At 35.8% G+C, this 21,916-nt stretch overlaps 1 protein-coding gene across 1 annotated transcript in view; it reads left to right on the top strand.

Moving 5' to 3' along the window:
• Positions 1-15,028: 15,028 nt before the first annotated feature.
• The window catches only part of LOC115453027 (peroxisomal acyl-coenzyme A oxidase 3), a 33,713-nt gene continuing 26,825 nt past the window's right edge, over positions 15,029-21,916 (top strand). Inside the window, exons 1-2 of the mRNA XM_037439574.1 lie at positions 15,029-15,210; positions 15,399-15,528. Of these exons, the coding sequence (XP_037295471.1) occupies positions 15,400-15,528 (129 nt within the window). The 5' untranslated portion in view covers positions 15,029-15,210; position 15,399. The remainder of the gene's footprint in view (positions 15,211-15,398; positions 15,529-21,916) is intronic.

The following is a 21,916-nucleotide window of genomic DNA, read 5'->3' as shown; positions in this document are numbered from 1 at the left end:
ATATGAGGATTAGGTTGAAGGTTAAACGGGTGTTGAAGAGGTTATGTTTAGTTCATTTTGCCTATTTTAATGTTATAGTCAGGTGTATGCGAGAATACAGTCTGATGTTTGCGATAATCTAGAGAAGGTGAAAGGACAGAGTAATTTTACAAGTAATTTTCATGTGCGTGGTATTTTTGTTTACTGTTGTTACAATTTAAGGCTAATTTACACATAGAGAAATAAGAGAATCCAACAAAAATCCCTTCTCATTTCAATCGGGCTTAACACTTAACGTTCCAAGTTCGATTGAAACAAAACCTCATCAACAGCCAAAATTACGTCTAATATACTACAATAACACGTGACGTTCTCATCACACCGACAAACGACGTGTAAAATACATCCCAATAAAACCGATCAATATTTCATTTGGGCACAATAAAAATAAAAATGTTTACGTTGGCCGGGGCACAACACGTATCCAGAATTAATCCGACAGGTGCAGCTAGGGAACCTGTTTCCATGAATTTGATATGTGACAACTCTCCGATCGTAGACAGAGTGGCTCGTAAACTTTAATTCGACGCATAAATTACGTTTATAAAGATTTACCATCATGTAACGCAATACGTCGGGCTTCAATGAAAGGGAATAAGAGCGTATAAAGGACAGTCATTAGGCGGTACGAGTGGGGGCTTTGATGCGCGAGCCCCTACAATGAAATGGAACGCATCTTTTTGAATAGTGCACATTATCCTCTATAATGGACTAATTTTTTGACGTCTCTATGCGCTGCGAATGGAAATTAAAATCAAAACTGAATATCATTTTATTTATTGCAGTTTTTCATTGCGCCTGTATTCGTGTTGAATGATATTGCAGAAATATTACATACGTCAGTTTGTTCAGTAGAAAGTTTCAATTACATCATGCATAATTTAGAACTGTATGTTTAAATTTAAAAAATATTAGTGAATAAAGTACGAGTATATCATAGGACCTATCTTATACTTTATTCTCATCAGAATAAGACATGTTAATAGTTTTCTCCACGTAAACAGAGCTGGAGACAATTTACAATCTGTGTAATACCCAAGCCTAGACGAATATGTAATAAATAATTTGATTACACAAGATTACTGACCGTGACGCAAGCATGTGAACACATTGCAAACAACTGTAAAAACTACCAAAATCATTTATCATCATTAAAAACATATAAGGCGGTTTACCATCCGAGTCATCTATAAATCATGTAAATTAGTAGCTAGGAGATAAAAATGTTGAAAACTTACGGAAACTAGCGGTATAAAAATTAGACCTAGATAGACTTTTTACATTTCGAAATCGATGGAACAGTTTTCCTAAACACGATATTGATTTTAAATTGATCTTATTGAAATAAAAATCGAATTTCAAAATGTCAAAGCATCAATTCGAAATGAAGGCAATTTAGGCGAAGGAATAAGCAGAAATAGAGTCAATTTAGGTCCGTACTATGTATTATATCTATGGCAATTACTAAAAACACTATAAGCCCTCAAATTCCACAACGCAAATAATTAAGAAAGGCGTGAAATAAATTTTCTTTGCGTCGTTACTAACAAACAAAATATTAATGTGACCGGTAAATATTTGCGCTCGCTGAGTACCGCGCACTCGTTCTGTACAAACAATGGATTTTTTCTACGTAAAAAAACCTACTACGGCTATTAAAGCATACAAATAGTGACGTAATACAAACATGGCGCCGTAATCACTTATCTAAACCGTATCAAAGGTTACTAAAGCCATACAGCCAAGGCATCGATGCAACCTGTTAATACCACAGCGTATAAAAATAAACGTCCCCGCGCGAGGACGACGATGACATGATACTACATACTATAATAAAAGCAAATAAAAATTCACAAGTTAATAAACAACGTTTTATTAATCGCTACCCAAATAATAATGAATAACAATTTGAGTTACAAGTTACAACCTACATAGATAAAACCTCATTCGCTTTTGTAACGTAGTAAAACGTGACCAAGTTACGTAGTATTCATCCCAATAGATCTCAACACGTCACCGGCGCATTCTTAATTAGTACGGATTACAATAAAATACGTTAACGTCGGCAATACGCTATCGAGATACGTGGCGCGCTCATTCCGTATTGTCAAATAGGTGTTAATGTTTATTTTAATTGTTCGCCTTATCCGGTGTCGTGTTAGCACAGCGACCCAGATAATATTATTATTTATTTGTGTTTGGAACCGGCGGCCTATTGTGCCGTTAACGGTTCAGATAGCATTCGACGTCAGATATCTCCGGTGCGCGTTCAATGCTATTTTATAGGTTAATCTTGCAAATCCACGTGTTAAAGCGATGCCAATCCGTGCATGTGTGGCGGCGGTGTGCAGTCGGCATCGACGGGTTGATTGGCGCCCGGTTCTGTTTCCAAATCTTTATGTCGACACACATTAGGCGCGTACACAAAAATGCCAGTCGGGGGCGGGCCGCACCGCGCGCGGCCGTTGCACCTGGCGATCGCGCCGGCGCATTCCTCACGCACTCCTTTTTATGCCACACTACGAGTTTAGCTCAGCCACTCTAATCTGATCTGCCGTTCCCGCCGTTTTAGTTGATTAACGCGGCGGCACACACCCGGCGCCTCTCGAACGCGGCTCCTATTCATCTGGTCGGTGCAGTAGGAACGGAACGCAACATCTCCTATTTTCTTTTTATTAACTATTCCATCTCCGCGTCTTTGTTGCGCGGGGTATCGGATCAAAAATGTTTTTTCGGAGGCCTCGTCCCCGTCATAAAGGCTTTATAGTAGTTTTAAAGACAAGAACAAATATTTACAGCGAGTTGTTCGCTAGATAGATTTACGAGAGGCTGGCGCTGGCGCGGGCGGCGGGTACCGGGCACGCACCGGCTCCGCGGCACGAGAGCTTTGACACGACAAATTAGCGTGTACACACCAAATGGAATTTTTAATTGGAAGAGTTTTAATAACGTTTGTCTGTATGATGTGACATGGGAATTTTAATTGAATTTACATGGGAAGGTCAACAACATGAATATGAAACGTCCATACGAGTTTCGTTTTTTTTGGTGTGGTCCGACAAACGAGCAAATTAATCACCTGATGGTGAGTGATTACCATCGCCCATAAACACCCATATTTAACGCAACAACCGTAGGTGCGTTGCTGACCTATATTAAAAGAAAAGGTTTTTTTGGAATGCCGCAATGTCTGCGCCAAAATTAAACGCCACAGTAATACTGTTACTCAACGTCGGTTTTCTTTTAGTCCATCCCGGCCGACCCATTCGTGGAACGAAACAGCGTGCCTCCACCGCAGTATTAAGTACACGACACACACAATGATATATTATGTGAAGAACTAAGTACAATTAAAAAGTGTGTCAAAGTGGTAAACGTTTGTCGCAGTCGCCGGCACTCACAGATAGTACACATTAACCGCAAAAATGGCGTCGACAACGAAAACATTTCAAACCTGTTCGTGCGATACGTTAATTTTGTTAAAACAAATACATGTGCGCGACCCACAAACGAGAGTTAACCCGCGTAACGAGAAAGCGGGAAACGCTAAATTTTCACTCCAACTCGTATTAATAAGCACAAACTGCGCAGGTCCGAGTTTGTACTGTAAACTAACCATACATCTCATTGGCGATACTCGGTACAAGCCTATCTTCTAGGTAATACTTTGAATATCGCTAACAATAATAATTGTTATTCTATTTCTTTTAATAAACTCATGCATGACACAGCTGGCGAACAATCGGGTGAGACCGGGCGAATTTAATTGAATTCCCATTTAAAAACATTAAACGAAACTTCGAATCTTAACCTCCGAAGCAAACAGAAAGATAGCCAATCATTGTACAGTTAATATGTAATTCTTAAACTAATCTGTGTACATTACGTTTAACACCTAAAGCCACTTGTGGGCCTCATTTGCGTACCCGTCGCGGTTATACGCTAACATCACACCGAGCCCTCGCATCCTCTCGATTCACTCGCTTTCCAATACTGGATAGCAATATAATTCATTTAATCAATTACGTCCATAATTGACTCATTTATACTGTAGACAGTTACCCATAGGGAAAACGTTTCATAAAACGCAACAGATGTATAGTATATAATATTTTCATCTAACACATACACAACCGCGATAAAATTCGAATAATTGTTTTATTAAAATGTCTAAAATTCGCGTAAACATAAGAAATCATTATCTAAATAATTTATAACTAAGAAATCATAATGTAACCGATTTGTACACGACGTTATTTAAACGAACTGACAAGGCGTTTCAAAACGCACAGAAAATGCGATAGCTTCGTTAAAAAGCGGGTGGATTTTGGAATCTTCAACAATACGTAAAAAACCACACTATAGTTCAGGGCTGATATATTGATATGCAACCTCCTGAACCAGTTACCACATATCCGTATGCCACATCCTGTCAAATCGAGTTGAGAAGTATTCCCACAGACTTTCAGGTCAGCCTTGTCTTGAACTTCCCGGCGTAACGGACGCACTGACTCACCGGTACACCGTAAGCCACTTGTAAAAATGAGTAATGTAAAAAATATTAATGTTCGAGACTTGATTATATTTGGAAAGAATCTATTTTAATATCGATATTATTAACAAAAAAATAATAATTGATGGACCGGTACGGCCCTAAATATCTAAAGTAGCCTATTTTTAATATAAGTTTAGTTAGTGCTATATATTAAACTTTATTGGGCGCTAGGATGACCTGACTTCATTCATTCTTGGTGGCTTGTGATTGAGATATTTTGAATTATCGGAAACCCATATCTGTACCCACTGGCAATGTTTTGTTTATTACAGATGGTACAAGTTGTAAACCTTCATGATCATAAACTTCATTATCCCATAATAGTTTATTTGGTTAAAACAGAGCAGCAATTTGATTTTTAATCTAAACTCAACTTTTATTACGATCACCGATCCAATTTCCATAGAGTTATGAAACTAACATTAAAGGTTTAGATTAGATATTCATCCCGTTCTTTTTACTGTTGACGTGTCTGTAATAATGGTCTTACACTCATTATGAAACTCATCAAGACGTTAAAAATAACTGAAGATCAATTACCCTGCAGACCTGCAGAAGGACACCGTCCCTACAACTCAAGTGAGAGCCCCAGCACCCTGCAGCGATTTACTCTAACATTATTGTAATTATTTACTATTACACTTCATCTGCCATATTTTTTACACGTGTAAAGCCCTCTCATACTAATAAACATTGTAATTTGACAACATACGCAGTGACGCGGGAAAAACATAACACTCATTGGCGCCATAATCGGCAAACTGAACAGGTGCGCGCGTACTCACAGTTATGGTCAAAAGTTTAATATTTATAACAAAAACAAACATGTTAAGTATGGTTTATATTTACTTTATTACTCACTCATGCATTATTCAATGGAGTTGTTATCAAGCGTTGTGTGCATTAAGTTTTATCGCGTACAAGTTGGCAAATCGCTCGCGCCGTATCTCTGTCAATAAAATACTATTTAGAAATGCTTTTTGAACACTAGCGTTTATTAATTCCATTGTTTTGAGGAAAGCGAAATTATTTCTTAAGATTATGCAATATTTTCACTTTTTATGCGTGTGGCATGTAGTACATTTCGACCTTGAACGAGTTGATACAAAATTGTCTAATGAAGTAGAAAATTAAGTATAAATTTTAAACTGCATTTTATAGTACTAATATTTACTATCGGCTTATAGACACTGGTAGTGTTCCGTACATTTGTGAGTAACGATACCACGTAACAGCTGCTTCTCAATCACCTCATCGTAACACCAATCATCAATCACACACACACATTTTCGCTCAATAATCACAAACTTTCACCACAATTACAAACACAAGAGAGAACATTAAAAATATTAGCACTTATTTAGCGTGTAAGCCGGTGTACCTGTACAATGAAGCCGATCGTTAACTTCCTATTGGTGTTCCGTCTCCGGCACGTCAAATGGCGTCGACGTACCGCTTCGTTAGCTGAGCATTTGTCAATAAATTGTCCAAATTGAGCCGCCATTGTACTCTATGATGCATACATACAAAACATTTTACAAAATAAGATTCTATTTGCTCAGTGACAAGATTTAAAATTTGATACAAATTTAAAAGAGCGTGTCTCATGTAGTTCTGCCGTAGCCTTGGCTTTGACATCACGTCACGTGCTGCCGAAACAGGTCGTTTCGTGTGCAATTTATCTTGCCAGACTCGCTGGCTTTTTTAGGGTAGGGAGCTGAGTATAATGCGTACGTGAATATTTAACCAAGTCATCATCAAAACTTACTTTTCCCGTTATGGTTATGTCGTTTGGGTAGATTTTGGCGTACACATTAGATTTTGTGACTACTTTGTTTTCCAGTCATCGTGGGTCGTGTACGCAACTATTTAGGGATGTAATTTGTTTACAAAACATCGACAGAGTACGATAAGTACAGGCCTCAACGGGGTTAGTTATCGTGTTCACAATGTTGTCACAGGTGCCCCGGCGACGTAAGTGACATATTTATTTAAACCGAAATTATCGACGATGTCTACGGCGGTCTTATTATCTGATTAAAGACCCGGTTAGGTCTGACAGGTGACGTGTCGTCTCGTTCTCGCCCCGGGCAATTCGCGAAGCGCTATCTCTGTCTATGGCACGAAGTGTACAGTTCGCGTTTGTTTGGCCGAATGCTGAGGCATGTAATGGTCCATCTATTTCTAATGGCGAATGTAGGTCTTTATTTACTGTCGACGCAGTGTAATGTAGCGGAGAGGCTGTACTTTTGCTAATATCCTCCAGATGATTATCTCGCTCTTTGTAAAGTGAAGGGCCGTATTCCGACGCAGCAAAGTTATGTGCAAATATTCTCCGAAGGTACATGGAATTCGAAGTTCTATGAGCCGAGTCAGAGATAGGGAGTTAGATAAATGTCTTTCGTGTAATTTATGTTTTTACTTTCAACATAATTAGTTTTCATTTAAGCATTCAATGTCTCACGAATGTATTCACCGTAATAAATGTGGTTAAATATTTATATTTCAGAATGAATATAATATCGAGCTGTGGAATTGTGTAAAGAACCACAAGAACGACAGATGCGGCGCACTTGCAATGCGGATAACTATAATTAATAAATATGATCATATTAATTGACACGTATTGTGTATCGAGTTTATTGTCAGGGATATAATTCATTTAACAATACACAATAATATATTACAGTCAGGAAACAACCAAACTTGTTCAGTTCTAGCATGATAGTAGAATATAAGCCAAACAAAAAGAAATAGATCAATATTAATCTTCCGATAGCTACAACAGAGACTAAAATCCAGATGGCTTCAAAACTAAGACTCAGGTGAACCCTGTGTTTAACATAAAGAATCGCCAGCGTGCAGGATGAGCAGAACGCTGCGGAAAGTAGGTAACCTTGATGTGAGGCGCGTTTGCTTATCTTCGTATAAAGGTCACAGTGAGGGTTAAACGGTGTCAAGTTTTATCGCGGTAACGAGGATTGTAAGTGACGGGAGGGACTGTGAAGAGTCTTGTATAGAATTTTTTTACGATACAGCGACATGATCCCATTGCATCTGACTGCAAGTGGAGCAGGATCCACATAGCATTAATTGACGACAGATGTTTAGCCCTCGTTAGTTGCCACAATTATGCCGGCCCGTAAAAACTGGACATATATAGTTTGATCCCGGAACGCGACAGTCTTGGGCCATTGGGGAAGGGTTTTACACGTTATGCTAGGTGACAGATACAAGTATCCTTCCACTAGCATTGATAAATATGATATTTTTAAGTGTTTATTGGACTTGTTTTTTATCCTCTCGCGGGAGAATGGCTACTGCAGCTGTTTGTGAGTGCAATTCTAGCGACTATTGACAGACGTCTCACTTATGTCTATGTTGTTATTTGAGCGTACTTTTAAGAGTCTGTCTAATTACTATTTATAGATAGGTAAAGAAGCAAATTACTTGCGAGTAAGCCATCAACGCTGAAATTAATCTGGTTACTCTAGTAACTCACTAATTTCTCATAGATACTCGTAAGAGTGAGCTGATATCTCTGGACACATATTTATTTTTTATTTTGTCCTTTCAAAGTAATCACACTGCACCTGATGGTAAGTGCAATGCGATCCTAAAAAATCAACGACAGCTGTATCGGATACCTTGATCGCCATAGTTATGCCAGCCTCCACCGACATTTTATTACTCTTATTTCATTGCACCGGGAAATTGGTAGGCAGACAAAAAGACGTTTACATGCAAAGCATACATGATACGATTGTATTACGGAAAATTCTCGAAAACTAAAGGGGGGAAGGCAAGTATTTGTAGGCCGAATTTTAAAACGCGGTTTTCCGTCTCGAGTATTTTATATATCTTGCATTGGCATATAGCATGCTGCACACGACCATGTTCATTTCAAATAACACCCGTTTAAAAAGTAATGAACTTCAAATTACATTAACGATTCACGACGAAACGGCTTAATATATTTCCTAAAGACCTAAAAAACAAGCAAGCATTAAAAAAATGTGGAAATCAAAAATCCCTACATTTATACCCCATTTTTCCTTTTTTATCCTGACATTACCTAAACATCGCAATATGGCGGAGTACATACGGTTTAAGAGCAGTAGTCTATACATGCCTGTACGTAGACAGGTGTCCGTTACCTGCAGCCTTTTGTCACCTGTTGAATGAGTCCTTGAGACCTTTACCATCTCAGATCTACCTACATATGGCCGTCACATCTTTGTTGAGTTGGTTTAAGGAATATTGCTCGTGTATTTTAAAGGCGGAGTGGGACTGAAACATTAGCTCCTGTGGCATTGGTTGATGTTGATATAAACCTAGTCAAAACAATAGTGTTACAATCCAGAACTTTGAGGTATAAAGAAATTCATGACACTGAACCATAATAGTCATCTTGGAAGCAATAGCTGACATGAAGTTATACAGTTCTCTTGCAGGCGACAGCGGCATAACCCATGCTTGGCGGCAGATATGGACAAAATGGCAGTAACTCTATACGGTATAAATTGACAGATGAAAACGATTATTTTTAAAGAATGTCCCCTAATATGGTATACTTTATCAGAAAGCGCTGTTAGTACCTCCAGCGTATAACGTAGATTTAATCTGTAGTTTTGTTGTAAAAATAAGTATCAACGTAGGCAAATAAGGAAACGGCTCATTGAAACGCGCGCATGCGTAAAAATGACCTCATTTCGTTCGGTTATTGTCTCTCGTTCACTACATACTTGACAATGTTTACTTAGCTTTCTAACAGTTTCCGCTGTTTTTTACTGTTTGGTGTTTTGGATAAGATCTGTCGTGCGGTTCTGCGTGCCCTTTACCTCAAGTTTGTGCAGGTAAAAAATCCGCCTGAAGTTCACTTTGAAAATTAACAATGAGACTTCCTTAGCTTGTTTTAACTATGTATTTATACTGACTAAGGGTTTGTATTCCATTATTAAATATTTAATTAATCAGGGGACTTCTTAGAGTACATAGGCAGTATATAAACTACATTAATATTATTAAAACTGGAAATCAACTACGAAATCAATTCTAGAAAGTACTTCAAATTAAGAATGTAATTTATATTTTTATCTGTATCTACTTTAATGACGCATATCGCAAGTAATGTGAATGTAATCTGGCGAAATACATTATTGTATCTGGCAAACATCGATTAGATTATAGTATTAGCAGATATGTAAACTCAAGAGCTTTGCAAATATGGCAATTTAACTTTTGATAATTCACATTTTGCGTGAAAAAATATCTGTTGTATGATTTCAATTGTTTAAACAATTTACATGTGGCATTTGACAGATATAGTCATGGACTAAATCTTTTTTATTCTACCATTACTCATTTCCATCTATTACTTCCTATTAAGTAACATGGCCACAATCTACCGCCTCATAAATTGTTAGTACAAAGTTGTCTCCATCGGTGTCTATTTTCGAAATAACGGGCCGTAAATCAATTGTCATACTTGACTCAAATCAAACTTTCACATACGCACACAAATAAGAATTTTCTATTGACACACAAATGTGCATGTAATATTTACTTATATTAAACAAGCATTTTGTTCGAATAATTTAATCGTACCTTAGAAAATATAAATTATAAAGTGCATAGACAATATGCGCTAAGTGTAACAAATTAGTTATTAAAATTCTGCCAATATGTCTACCTAGTTTTAACAAGCGATCAATTATAAACAGAATTCGCGTAATTAGTTACATTAACTTATCACTTTTAACGACTACAGAATTAAGTATAATACTTCATTTATTATAATTATCTATGAATGTTTATCGGAATTAATCATTTCGGCAGGTTAATGATTGCAAGATAAAACTACGATAACAATGAATCACGGAAATAGCGTAGGCTGAATGTTATTGTGACCATGGACATGTTAGAGGATTATAATTTAAAATTACAATTGGCGCGTCAAAATAATCACACGCGTCATAAAATTAATATTACATAAGAACAAAAACTCGTGATTGTTTCAATAGAAATTACGGAAGATGTCATTGTAGCAAAATTATTTTAATTGTATAGGTACTTACTAATTGGAAAAAAAAACTAGGAGGTGCTATTGTAATTTTGACGAAATTTGGGCAAATATTCCCATAAGAATATTAAGAGGAACTATTTTAAATTAGATTTTAGAATTTAAACAACAATTATTATTATAGTAAAATATTTGTATTACACAAAGATTACAATTAATAATATGCCCAGTATAAAAGATCTCATAATAATATCGATATCGGCGGTGTACGGCTACTTAGACGGGTATGTACGAGTACCGACAGCGGACAGCCCAATACAGTTTTAATAACTCTTTGAAATCCGTTAGATCAACACCTGAAGTCAAGATCGGCGCTCAGCCCACGCACACGAACACGCCTCTACATAAGAACACACCCACACGCGAATTATTCCGTGTCGTTGATTAGAAATAACGACATTCCAAATTTTTTTCCAATACACCAAACAAAATTTCTCACACTTACCCGATTAGATTCCAAGGCTTCAGCACTGTGCTCCTCCTTCTGTCGGAAGCAATTAGTGCATTTGCTCTTATTGAATATGTTTGGTGCAAACTTCCTGCAATCCGATCGCCCAGACATGATTGTCAGAGGTCAGGGTCACTTCAACGTTCACTATGTCACCGTACACAGCATGGTTGTACTAAAACACTAACACTAGACGATTATTCGCCCTTTTTCAATAACCGAACACGTAGTTTATCACGCGCGCACCCACCGGGGAGTGAGCTATCAGCGAAATCACTGCAAGTGAAGTGAGCGCTAACGTCATGTAAAAAACACATGCACTGAACACAATCTCCTTCGGCAACCGAACACCGAAGTAGTCGACGATCGCGTAAACAATATTCGTATTCACGTCAAAATATAAAACAATAAACATCGATTCTACAACGAACACGCGGAGATCGCGAGCGCGCAACGACACGACCGCCCGTCCATTTTACATCTGATAGAAAACCAAAGCAGCGAACAGTTTGTTGTTTTACAACTTCTCTTTTCTTGTTTATGCGTCTGTAACTTAATCGTCTCTGTGTGGTGATATTTTACATGTGTGCGAAATATCACTGTCCTTGTCTCACGCCCGCTTCAAAGATGAGACTATCTTTGTCATGCATTTCATTAAATTATTTTTATGTTAATCCTGCCATCTATCGGGATACTGTAGACAACTTATTATCTGACCTTGAATTACAACACCAAGCGTGCGGGAGCTTTGAATTAGGAAAGATAAATAGTAACACTATATTGCGGCAGATGGCAGTAAATTCAAATTTCAAATAATAATATAATAATAAATGTTTTTATTTTTGCACAAACAAACAAAATATAACTAGTAGGAACACATAAGTAGTTAAATTATTATTAGTATGTAATGTTAGTGCTTATAACTAATTGCCCGCGGCTCCGCCCGCGTTAAAATGTTTTTCGGGTTAAACTTTTCCGTTATAAAAGTCACGCTATATATTTTCCCGAGAGTCTATGTTCTTCCCAGGGTCTCAAACTTTCTCCATACCAAATTTTATCGCAAATACTTGGGTAGTTTTTGGGTTTAACACGTTCAGGCAGACAGATGCAGCGGGGGACTTTGTTTTATAATATATTTTTGTAGAACTTTTTAAGAGGAACAATCTCGTCATACATCATCCTTGCATAACTAACTTTTTCCCCGTTTTTGCAACATGTTTCATTACTGCTCCGCTCCTATTGGTCATAGCGTGATGATATATAGCCTAGAGCACTCCAGGACCAAAGGGCTATCCAACACAAAAATAATTTTTCAGTTCGAACCGATAGTTCCTGAGATTAGCCATTACTGCTCCGCTCCTAATGGGTATAGCGTGATGATATATATCTTATAGCATTCCACAAACAAAGGGCTATTCAAAACAAAAATATTTTTTCAGTTCGAGCCGGTAGTTCCTGAGACTAGCCATTACTGCTCCGCTCCTATTGGGTATAGCGTGATGATATATAGCCTATAGCACTCCAGGAATAAAGGGCTATCCAACACAAAAAGAATTTTTCAGTTTGAACCGGTTGTTTCTGAGACTAGCGCGTTCAAACAAACAAACAAACAAACTCTTCAGCTTTATATAATAGTATAGAAGTATAGATTTAAAATGAAATTCTGATTTTACCACTAGACTATTCAATGTATGTTGTATTAAAGTATAACAAATTTATATTATAATTGTTTATAGTACTTATATAAAAATAAACAAAAAATATTATAATTATTGCAATTAAATGTAAACTTATTTAGGTGTAAATTAATATTTATCAGTCTTATTTTGAGATCATTATATCGCTATAAATTAAAGTATTTTATTTTATTTAAAATATTTTCAGTTTCTGTGTAGTTAAACGACAGTATAGTTAAACACTTTATAATCGTTAAGATAGCTTCTTGTAATGAAATGAAAGTTAAGTATGTGTTGAATATCTGAAATGCGAAAACTTTTTTAAAATAACAGAACTGTTGTTCATCAACATTTGCAAAATAAAATTTTCTCAGATTTTAAAATACTAAATATGCTCCTCTTCATCTATTTATACGTGATCGGAAATATTAATGATATACAATAAGTGCATATAATATAGTAGTGTAGTGTCCAACTAAAGTTTCAGTTTTAATAGCGGCAAATTTCGCTGCTAAATTATCAGTTTTGATTTAGGTGTTTTCCGTTACTGTAACCGAAATAATATTAGTAAGGCTTCACCGCGAGAATATATTTTTTTAAGAAAAAATTTAATAATTTATTACAATAATAACTTAATTGTCGATTTATTTTTTATTCGAGAAGATTCAAGAGTTAATGTAACATGTTATTTATTTTGAATCTTTTGATGTATAAGCTTACTAAGAAGTCAAATCGGTGATAAAAGACAATCTATTATTAATCTGCCTCAGTAGCGTAGTTGTATTACGGTATGACCAGAGATGTGAATTATTTGAAATATATGTATTTTAAATACAAATACAAAATGCAAAATACCTATTTTTATTTTATATTTGAAATACTTTTTTTCGAAAAGTATTTAGTATTTTATTTGAAATACTTTATATAAATATTTTGTATTTGTAAGATACAAAATAGTTTTGTTACATTTTTAATTGATTTTTCTTATTTTTCTTTCTTTTAAAATTCAAAATTAGGTTATTTATAAAGGCTCTGATCGTAATCCTTGTCACCAAGAACAATATTATGCCAACATTACGCGTCAAACAAATTTGAAATCAATGGCGATGACTACATTAGATCTGGAAACACTACAATATTTAAAAGATGAACACAATGCTTTAGAAAGTCTTGAACAGATGCTCAAACGTAAAAAAAAAAAACTCTTCCTTAAATATAATACCTGCTTACCAAGTTCTGAACCTTTTGAACGACTACTTTCATTCGGTGGAATTATTATGAGGCCCCATGGAATTAACATGAAAGATGAACTCTTTGAACATACACTTGTATTAAAATCAGTTAAATAAGGACCAGGTATTTTATTTGGAAAACCTATTTTGAAATTACGTATTTTGCATTTTGTATTTAAATATTTTTATTTAAAGCTATTTTGTATTTCTATTTTAAATACTAAACTAACAATGTATTTGTATTTTGTGTTTAAATACTTTTATTAAACTATTTTTCACATCTCTGGGTATGACTGCAATGCTGAAGTTTCGAGTTTGATCCCCGGGTCGGGCAAAGTGATAATGATTTTTTTTGCTCGGTACCTGCCTAGAATTTATGTCTAAAATGGTCCTTATCCCATCATGGGACGGATTTACACGGCGTGGCTCGGCGCGGCTCGGCGCGGCAGAAAATGAGTGCACCAATTGCGCCCCTGCCTAACCCTTGGGTGTGTGTCTATAATTATTCCATTATACTTACTTCCATTGACAATTTCTATGGGTAGATTATTTACATAGGTGTTATGGCTCAAACCGTAACTCCAATTCAATTTAGTTTTCGGTTTCAGTTGCAAAATCTAGTTTCGGTCTAACACTTTAATAGCTTGTATACCTATGTATAGACGCATATTTTCATGTTACTTAGTGTGTGTGTTTATTATAAAAAAGAACATAGGTTTGTTTGGATGATGCCCTACTTATTGAAAGATTGGGATCGTACAATATTTTCACTTATGATAACCGACGAAGACTTTTATTAATTTCTAAGGGTACGATAGGATAATCATTCTAACCATTCTAACTGTATGTGCTTCAGGCTACAAAAACGCAAGGAGGCCATACTAAAATAAAAAAAAAAAAATTGTAAAGCAAATTATGCTTGAAATGGAACGTTGCATATTGACATTTGCAGTGACATTGACAACTTTATATTTGACAGATGACATAACCAAGAAACGCTCGTTCGATGTGACGTCCCGAGAGGTCCGCCCAATAAAACATCGCGAACTGTATTCTCGTTATCAGACGTTTGGTCACTATATAGTACAAAACCTCGCAAATTATCAGTCTGGTTCGAAACGCCGTGAAATCGGCCGGCTGTGTTGTTTGTAACGTCTGCCTTCTAGTTCATTTTCAAGGTGAGGTATTAATCATAGTGTGTCGTGTTAGAGGCTTAAAGAGGGACTACGTGTTCGCCTGAGAGGGAATTCGAATTGTCCTCGTATGGGTTTAGTCATCCGGTGTAATAAAATTGGCGCGCGGTCCCATTAATGGATGTTGGAGGTTAGTTTTCTAATGAGACATTAATGCGAACGCCTGTTTTTAGTATGGAAGATTTAAGTTTCGTGCCGGATCTCCCCAGCGGGCCCCTGGACGTGTATAGAAATAGATCCTCGTTTGATTGGAAACGCCTCAAACTCGCCCTGGAGGGTGACATCGAGCTGTTGAAGCTTAAGGTAAGTGTATCTGAAACACACTTATTATGTTGCAATGTGAGGCAAAGTTATGACTGTTTTATTATTTATTACACATAGCAATAGCACTGGTACAAGAATTATAGAATATGTGGTAATGTTTTTATGTCTTCGTTGTACCTTATGTTTTATTATTTTGATAAAAGAAAAATTTTCAATTTTACATAGCTGAAGTACTTGATATATTATTTTTTAGATTCTTTAAAGTTTGTACATTTAACCTAGGGGGCTTTGGAGTAATAATTATCAAATTATCTCCAAATTCCAAGCTGAAAGTGATTTTTAATTAATATTAAAATGATTGTGACATATTTAAAATATATAAAAACAAGTAATAATTTTGACCTTGTTTGCATGCATATAATATAAACCCAAAGAACATAAATTATTCTAATAAGAATTATTAATTTAAAATGCTGCATGTTACAACATAACAATTATAATAATCTAACATGAGTCTGAGCAGATGTTTAGGATCTTTGTTAATGTTTGTATATCAATAAATAGTATTATGTCACAGTATGAGGAAGACAATGGATGTCTAGATCATCACTCTAATTAGGTACTAGATGGGTGTGGGCAGTTGCCAATATTAGATGAATATAATATTTGGAATCTAAAATATCTAGCCCAAAATGATTTAGTAGTGAAATAATTTATTTCATTGCCGTATTATTCCAAGTAATTTCTTAATTTCGCAGCTGAAAACTGATTTGATACAAACTTTTTTATTACATTTGAAGAAACCAGGTAGCATAATACTTTTAGATTCTTTATATATTAGAGTGAGAATAATCTTTACCATGTGATCAATATACCTGTTTGTCCAATGGTTTAGAGATTTTACTACCCTTGCTCTATATGACACCAAGTGGTGAATCTTAGTGAGTCTCATGGAACAGTGAATTTGTCTTTATCCTATTAAATTAGTCAAATAGAAAAACATGGAAGCATTGGAAATATTAATTGTCCCATTCCTTCTATAGCAAATATATACTATTATACATATATTTTTATTTATTACTAGCTTCCGCCCGCAGCTTCGCCCGCGTGGATTTCGGGTTTCAAAAATGGAGAAGGTGCTCAATTTGTCGGGATGTTTTTTTAATTTATGGTGGTATGCAGGTGGTCCGATTGTCCAGTCAGGGTCTGATGATGGGATCCTGGTGAAATCGAAGGAACTTTTAACCATTAAGGTTGCACACGAAATGACGGAAGCTTAAAAAATGGAGTAACTTCTCCCGTTTTCCCAACATTTTCCATCACTGCTATGCTCCTATTAATTGTAGCGTGATGAAAAGTATACTATAACCAGCTCAGGAGTATGAAAAATAATTGTACCAAGTTAAGTTAAAGTCCGTCAAGTAGTTTTTGTTTCTATAACAGTTATACAGACAGACAAAAATTTTACTAATTGCATTTTTGGCATCAGTATCGATCCCTAATCACCCCCAGTTATTTTGGAAATATATTTCATGTACAGAATTGACCTCTCTACAGATTTATTATAAGTATAGATATGCAAAAGTAGCTCAAAAATTGTCCATAACGAAAACATGCATTTCAAAGTAAAACAAAAGAAATAATATCGTGAAGCCAACCAAATAACTAATGATATATTAAATTTTGTGACTGTTCAATTTAGTCGGGTCCGCGATATCACTTTTGTTGAGTTTCAGAACGCGATATTAGATCCTCCAACGCGCACGCGAATTTGAACTTTATGCAGCGGTAATAAATTACAAATTGACTCTCCATTTTATTTAGAAAACGTTTGTATGGGAAATAGAAAAATGCTGTTTTGAGGATTTTCCCGGCAATTATTCGAATTTTTCTCACCTTTTAAACCTTCCCTAGACCTCCACGAATAATTCAAGACCAAGATAAGATAAATCCGTTCAGCCGTTCTCGAGTTTTAGCGAGACTAACGAACAGCAATTCATTTTTATATATATAGATTATTTATATATATAGATTATTAATCAAGTAACACAGACTCATTTGGGGTTAGTAAAACAATACTTATATTTATATTAGTAAGATAATTATGAGGCGATAAACAATAATGCATCCACTACTGCTCTCCTCATATCGGAGCATGCCTCCTGCAGCAGTGATTCACGTAGGCACAGTCTAGCCTATTTGCAAACATGTTCAAATAAAGCTGAAGAGTTTATGAATGTGATAATCTCAGGAACTACTGGTTCAATCTGAAAAAGTCTTAGTGTCGGATAGCCTACTTATTGAGGAAGGATAAAAACTATATCATAACATATGGTTTATGATATTATAGATTATACAAACATTTTATTTAATTTAGCAATCGAGAATCTCATCCCTTTAGTTTGTGTGAAATGACAGTTCAGCGGAACGACTTTGTAAACTTCACTTTCCTTCCGTTGGCTCGATTGGCACGATGGTCGTATTTAAACCGTAAATAATCGGCACTAATATTTTATAAATTTTGGCTTAAAATGTCATAAAATTAAATAAGAAACAAAGCTCTGTGTCGGGAGATATTATATTTTTGTTTGTTTGGTGGGTTCCGAAATTCAAAATAATAAATTTTATGGATTGGCAATTTAGAAATAAATGACTGTTCTGCGGCCGTTTTGAATTAAGTTTTAATTACGTTTTTATAATGTTTTACTACGTTTTATGGCGTTTTTATAATGTTTTATTAATGTTTTTTTTATCCCGTGTTTTTGTTATTACGTTTGAATTACGTTTAATCACGTTATAAACAAAGTTTGGATTGTGCATTTCTGCAATCTACTTTTTCTGATTCCTCTGCGCTTTTACTGCGGATTCATACGTTATTCAGGAACCCTGCAAGGAACATTAAGCTTGTGGACTTGCTTTTTTTTTTTGGAGGGATTGTGAAAACGTCGCGATGAGTATTTTTGCGGTAACTTTTGGTTACTTAAGAGTTAAGAGGTATGTGCAAATTTATTGCTTAACTCGCCTTCTGCGTCCTCTATTAAATTTTGAATTAGTTTGATTTTATAGACTGAGAAAGTGCAATAATGACAAACTAAATAATAACATTATGTTAATAGAAGTTTAATTTTAAAATTCTAAGTTTTGTTTATGTAAATTTATCTAAAAGTAGTTATCTACGGAAATAAAGCCTAGTTATAAAATGTAATTCGGTTTAATTTTCTAACCCCCTAAGATTAAAAGTTAATGCACCTGATGAACTTATCCCATGGCTTAGTTATTTTTATAAATCGGCTGGGGTAGTCTTTACGAATTACTCTGCCTGGCGCCCGAAATCTTAATTTTCTTGTTATATAACACTTACTCATTATTTGCCCCAAATGATGAAATAAATAAACATTAATTAAATATAATAATAAGGTTTTTTGTATAGAAACATACTAGAATTGAACAAAAGAGGTAATTAAGCAGAGTAGCGACCTCAAATCCCACGACTCGCGACGGTTTTCTTTCTGAACAGACTATATATTTTTTTTATTATTTTTTATTACAATATATCATCACGCCTAAGACCAACAAGACGGAGCGGTAATGAAAAATATTGCAAAAACTGGGAAAATTTATTCCGTTTGTGAGCTTCCGTTGCGTGCGCTGCGTAAAAGGTTAAAGTTATGCAACTATGATGTGTGATGGGATTGTTCCTCTTAAAAAGTAAAAAAAAATATAATGATAAAACAAAGTCCCCCGCCGCATTTGTCTGCCTGTCTGAACGCATTACATTTATAAACTACCCAACCGATTTAGATGAAATTTGGTATAGAGATAATTTGAGACCCTGGGAAGAACATAGGCTCCCGGGAAAATATATAGCGTGATTTTTATAACGGAAAACTTTATTACGCGGGCGGAGCCGCGGGCAAAAGATAGTGGGTTATAAAAACTAAATGAAACAATATTATACCCGTGTGTACGGCGTGTAGTGTTCCACGCGCGCCTCGAAGAGCAGTGTCAGCATAATTTGCGGGGCCCTTTAGGGCCGGTGCCTGCCTAGGTCTCAATGCCACCGGATCTTGGACCTAGGCACATAGGCAAAGGATGGGAACACCGTAGGTTCTTAGTCAGTAAAAGTCTGACACGCTCTCCCGCCCATCCCAAGGCGGGAGATAGTCAACTGACGATTTACCTACGTAAAAAAAAAAAAAAAAAAAAAAACAATATTATATAATATAAATTATTATATTTAGATAACTAATATTAAATGACACAACCTTGATGGAGTACATTGATGATTACACAAATATATGTTTATAGTATCAAATTTTTTACATATAGTAATATGAGATAAGTGATGCTATATCCTTGTTGCGTTGGAAAAATGATATACTTTTATAAATAAAGTTTAAAGTTTGCGTGGAATATACTAAGAGGTAAATGTCTCAAAAACTCTGTATCTGTCTGGGAACTAAAGCTTTGTCTATTTGTTTCACTAAGCCATTTGCAGTATATTATGTTTTTTTAAGTCGGTTAACAATGCAAAGTTTCTGTACGAAAGTACACTAACGTTGGCCACTATGACGGGTTTTAACAAGTTGTGTACGGTGGTCGCTATCCGGGCTGATGTAAAATATATCCTACCAACAGCAAACATCATCACTACATAGTATTAAGCCAAAGTCGCTTTCTCTGTCCCTATGTGTGCTTAAATCTTTAAAACTACGCAACGGATTTTGATGCGGTTTTTTTAATAGATAGAGTGATTCAAGAGGAAGGTTTATATGTATAATAATAACATCCATTAAATAGTCAGCATTGCACCCGTGCGAAGCCGAGGCGGGTCGCTAGTATAATATAAGAATCAAATATTTTCGTTTACTTATTTGTAGAATTTTCGGAATTAAGTTTCCTCTTGATTTATACGCACCAAAAAATAATAGGAAAGTATTTTATGAAAATAAAACTGATATTAATTTTTAAAAGTTTGTGATTTCATGATTGCACGTAATGTGATTAATACCTGCGTAATGAACATATCAACAGCATCATTAGGGCAATGTACTATCAATTTAGCAGAGATGACACCGCGTGATTTGCTCATCAACTCATTATACGGACGTTATTTCATTGTAGAATTTAATGTCTTATCATGATCATCAATTGTTCACCATTTGTTTAACATTTGTAGCGCAATCACAAAAAAAACTCGGTGTTGTTTAGGCACTCCGATGTCGTTACACTTCGTGTGACATGATGCATTGTAGGTTCGTAGCCCCAACTTTACGGATGACCTTTTGTAATATGGCTTATTTGTGAAGGATTGGTATGGTTCCGATTATTTTTGTGTTAGATTAACACTGCGTCTAATTAAATTTTATCTCCCAGTTATTTTAAATGACATCTTTATTGTGTTTCTTAAAGATAACGAGTACGTGCGAAATTCAGTCCCGGATCTTGAATTTTTTGAAGGCGGGGCAAAATCTGGATAATGCGGCCCCCAACCACCTATATTTTTACTTTTGTCATCATCATCATCATTTCGCGCCCCGCGGGAAATAATTTATGTGTGTCATATACTGGATGTCTCAGTAGTCAAAGTTGCGTTAATGATGAGATGTGTATTCGTCTGCCAAGTTTGAATTTGCCGCCCTCTAAATTCGCCGCCCGGGACACGGGCTCTGGCTTGCCCCCCTCCCCCCCCCCTAGGTCCGGGGCTGGCGAAATTATTCTAGTGCTATCTGATATAATAATACTAGTCCTGTATTATATGTTGTTCTACTGCTGGGCACGGGCTTCCTCTATTACTGAGACGGTGTAGGCTTTAGCCCACCACGCTGGCCTAGTGCGGATTGGCAGAGTATATACCTTCGAAATATTCTCGGACAATTTTTCATCAGATTCTCACGACATTTCCCTTCGGCCGTTAAGGCAAACGATGATTCGCCAATAAAACACAAATAACTTTAGAAAAGTCAGAGGTGCGTGTCCTTGGTTTTGAATTCGCGAACATTTGTCTCGGCAGTCCAAATTAGGCTATTCGATTCAACGAAACTAGGGTGTATAGATACAATTCCGTGTAGCCTTTTGGGAATACAGGCGAGAATTCGTAAATCTGTTATTTTGCAATTTCGACATATCGTCCAATCGCGAGCAATATTTTATTACATTTAGTTTACGCAATTGAAATATAGTAAAAACATACCAATGTTTTTACATGCGTCGGTTTACGCCTCGAGCACTGGTTAAATAAATATCATTCGATCGAAACTGGGTCACGGATGCTGCAGCTTTTTTGATAGTGTCTTGAAAAACTCCTTTCAATGGAACTATTTGCGCACCGTTAGTTATTTGTTATATTTAGACAAAATTGATGTTAAAGAACCTTTGTTTGTTCAATCTTGTAATGGCGCGGGTTTGTCCAATGTATGTTTCAATT

The sequence above is a fragment of the Manduca sexta genome, chromosome 17 (genome assembly GCF_014839805.1).
Source record: "Manduca sexta isolate Smith_Timp_Sample1 chromosome 17, JHU_Msex_v1.0, whole genome shotgun sequence".
NCBI lineage: Eukaryota > Metazoa > Arthropoda > Insecta > Lepidoptera > Sphingidae > Manduca > Manduca sexta.
This window is presented reverse-complemented; position numbering and strand designations above follow the sequence as displayed.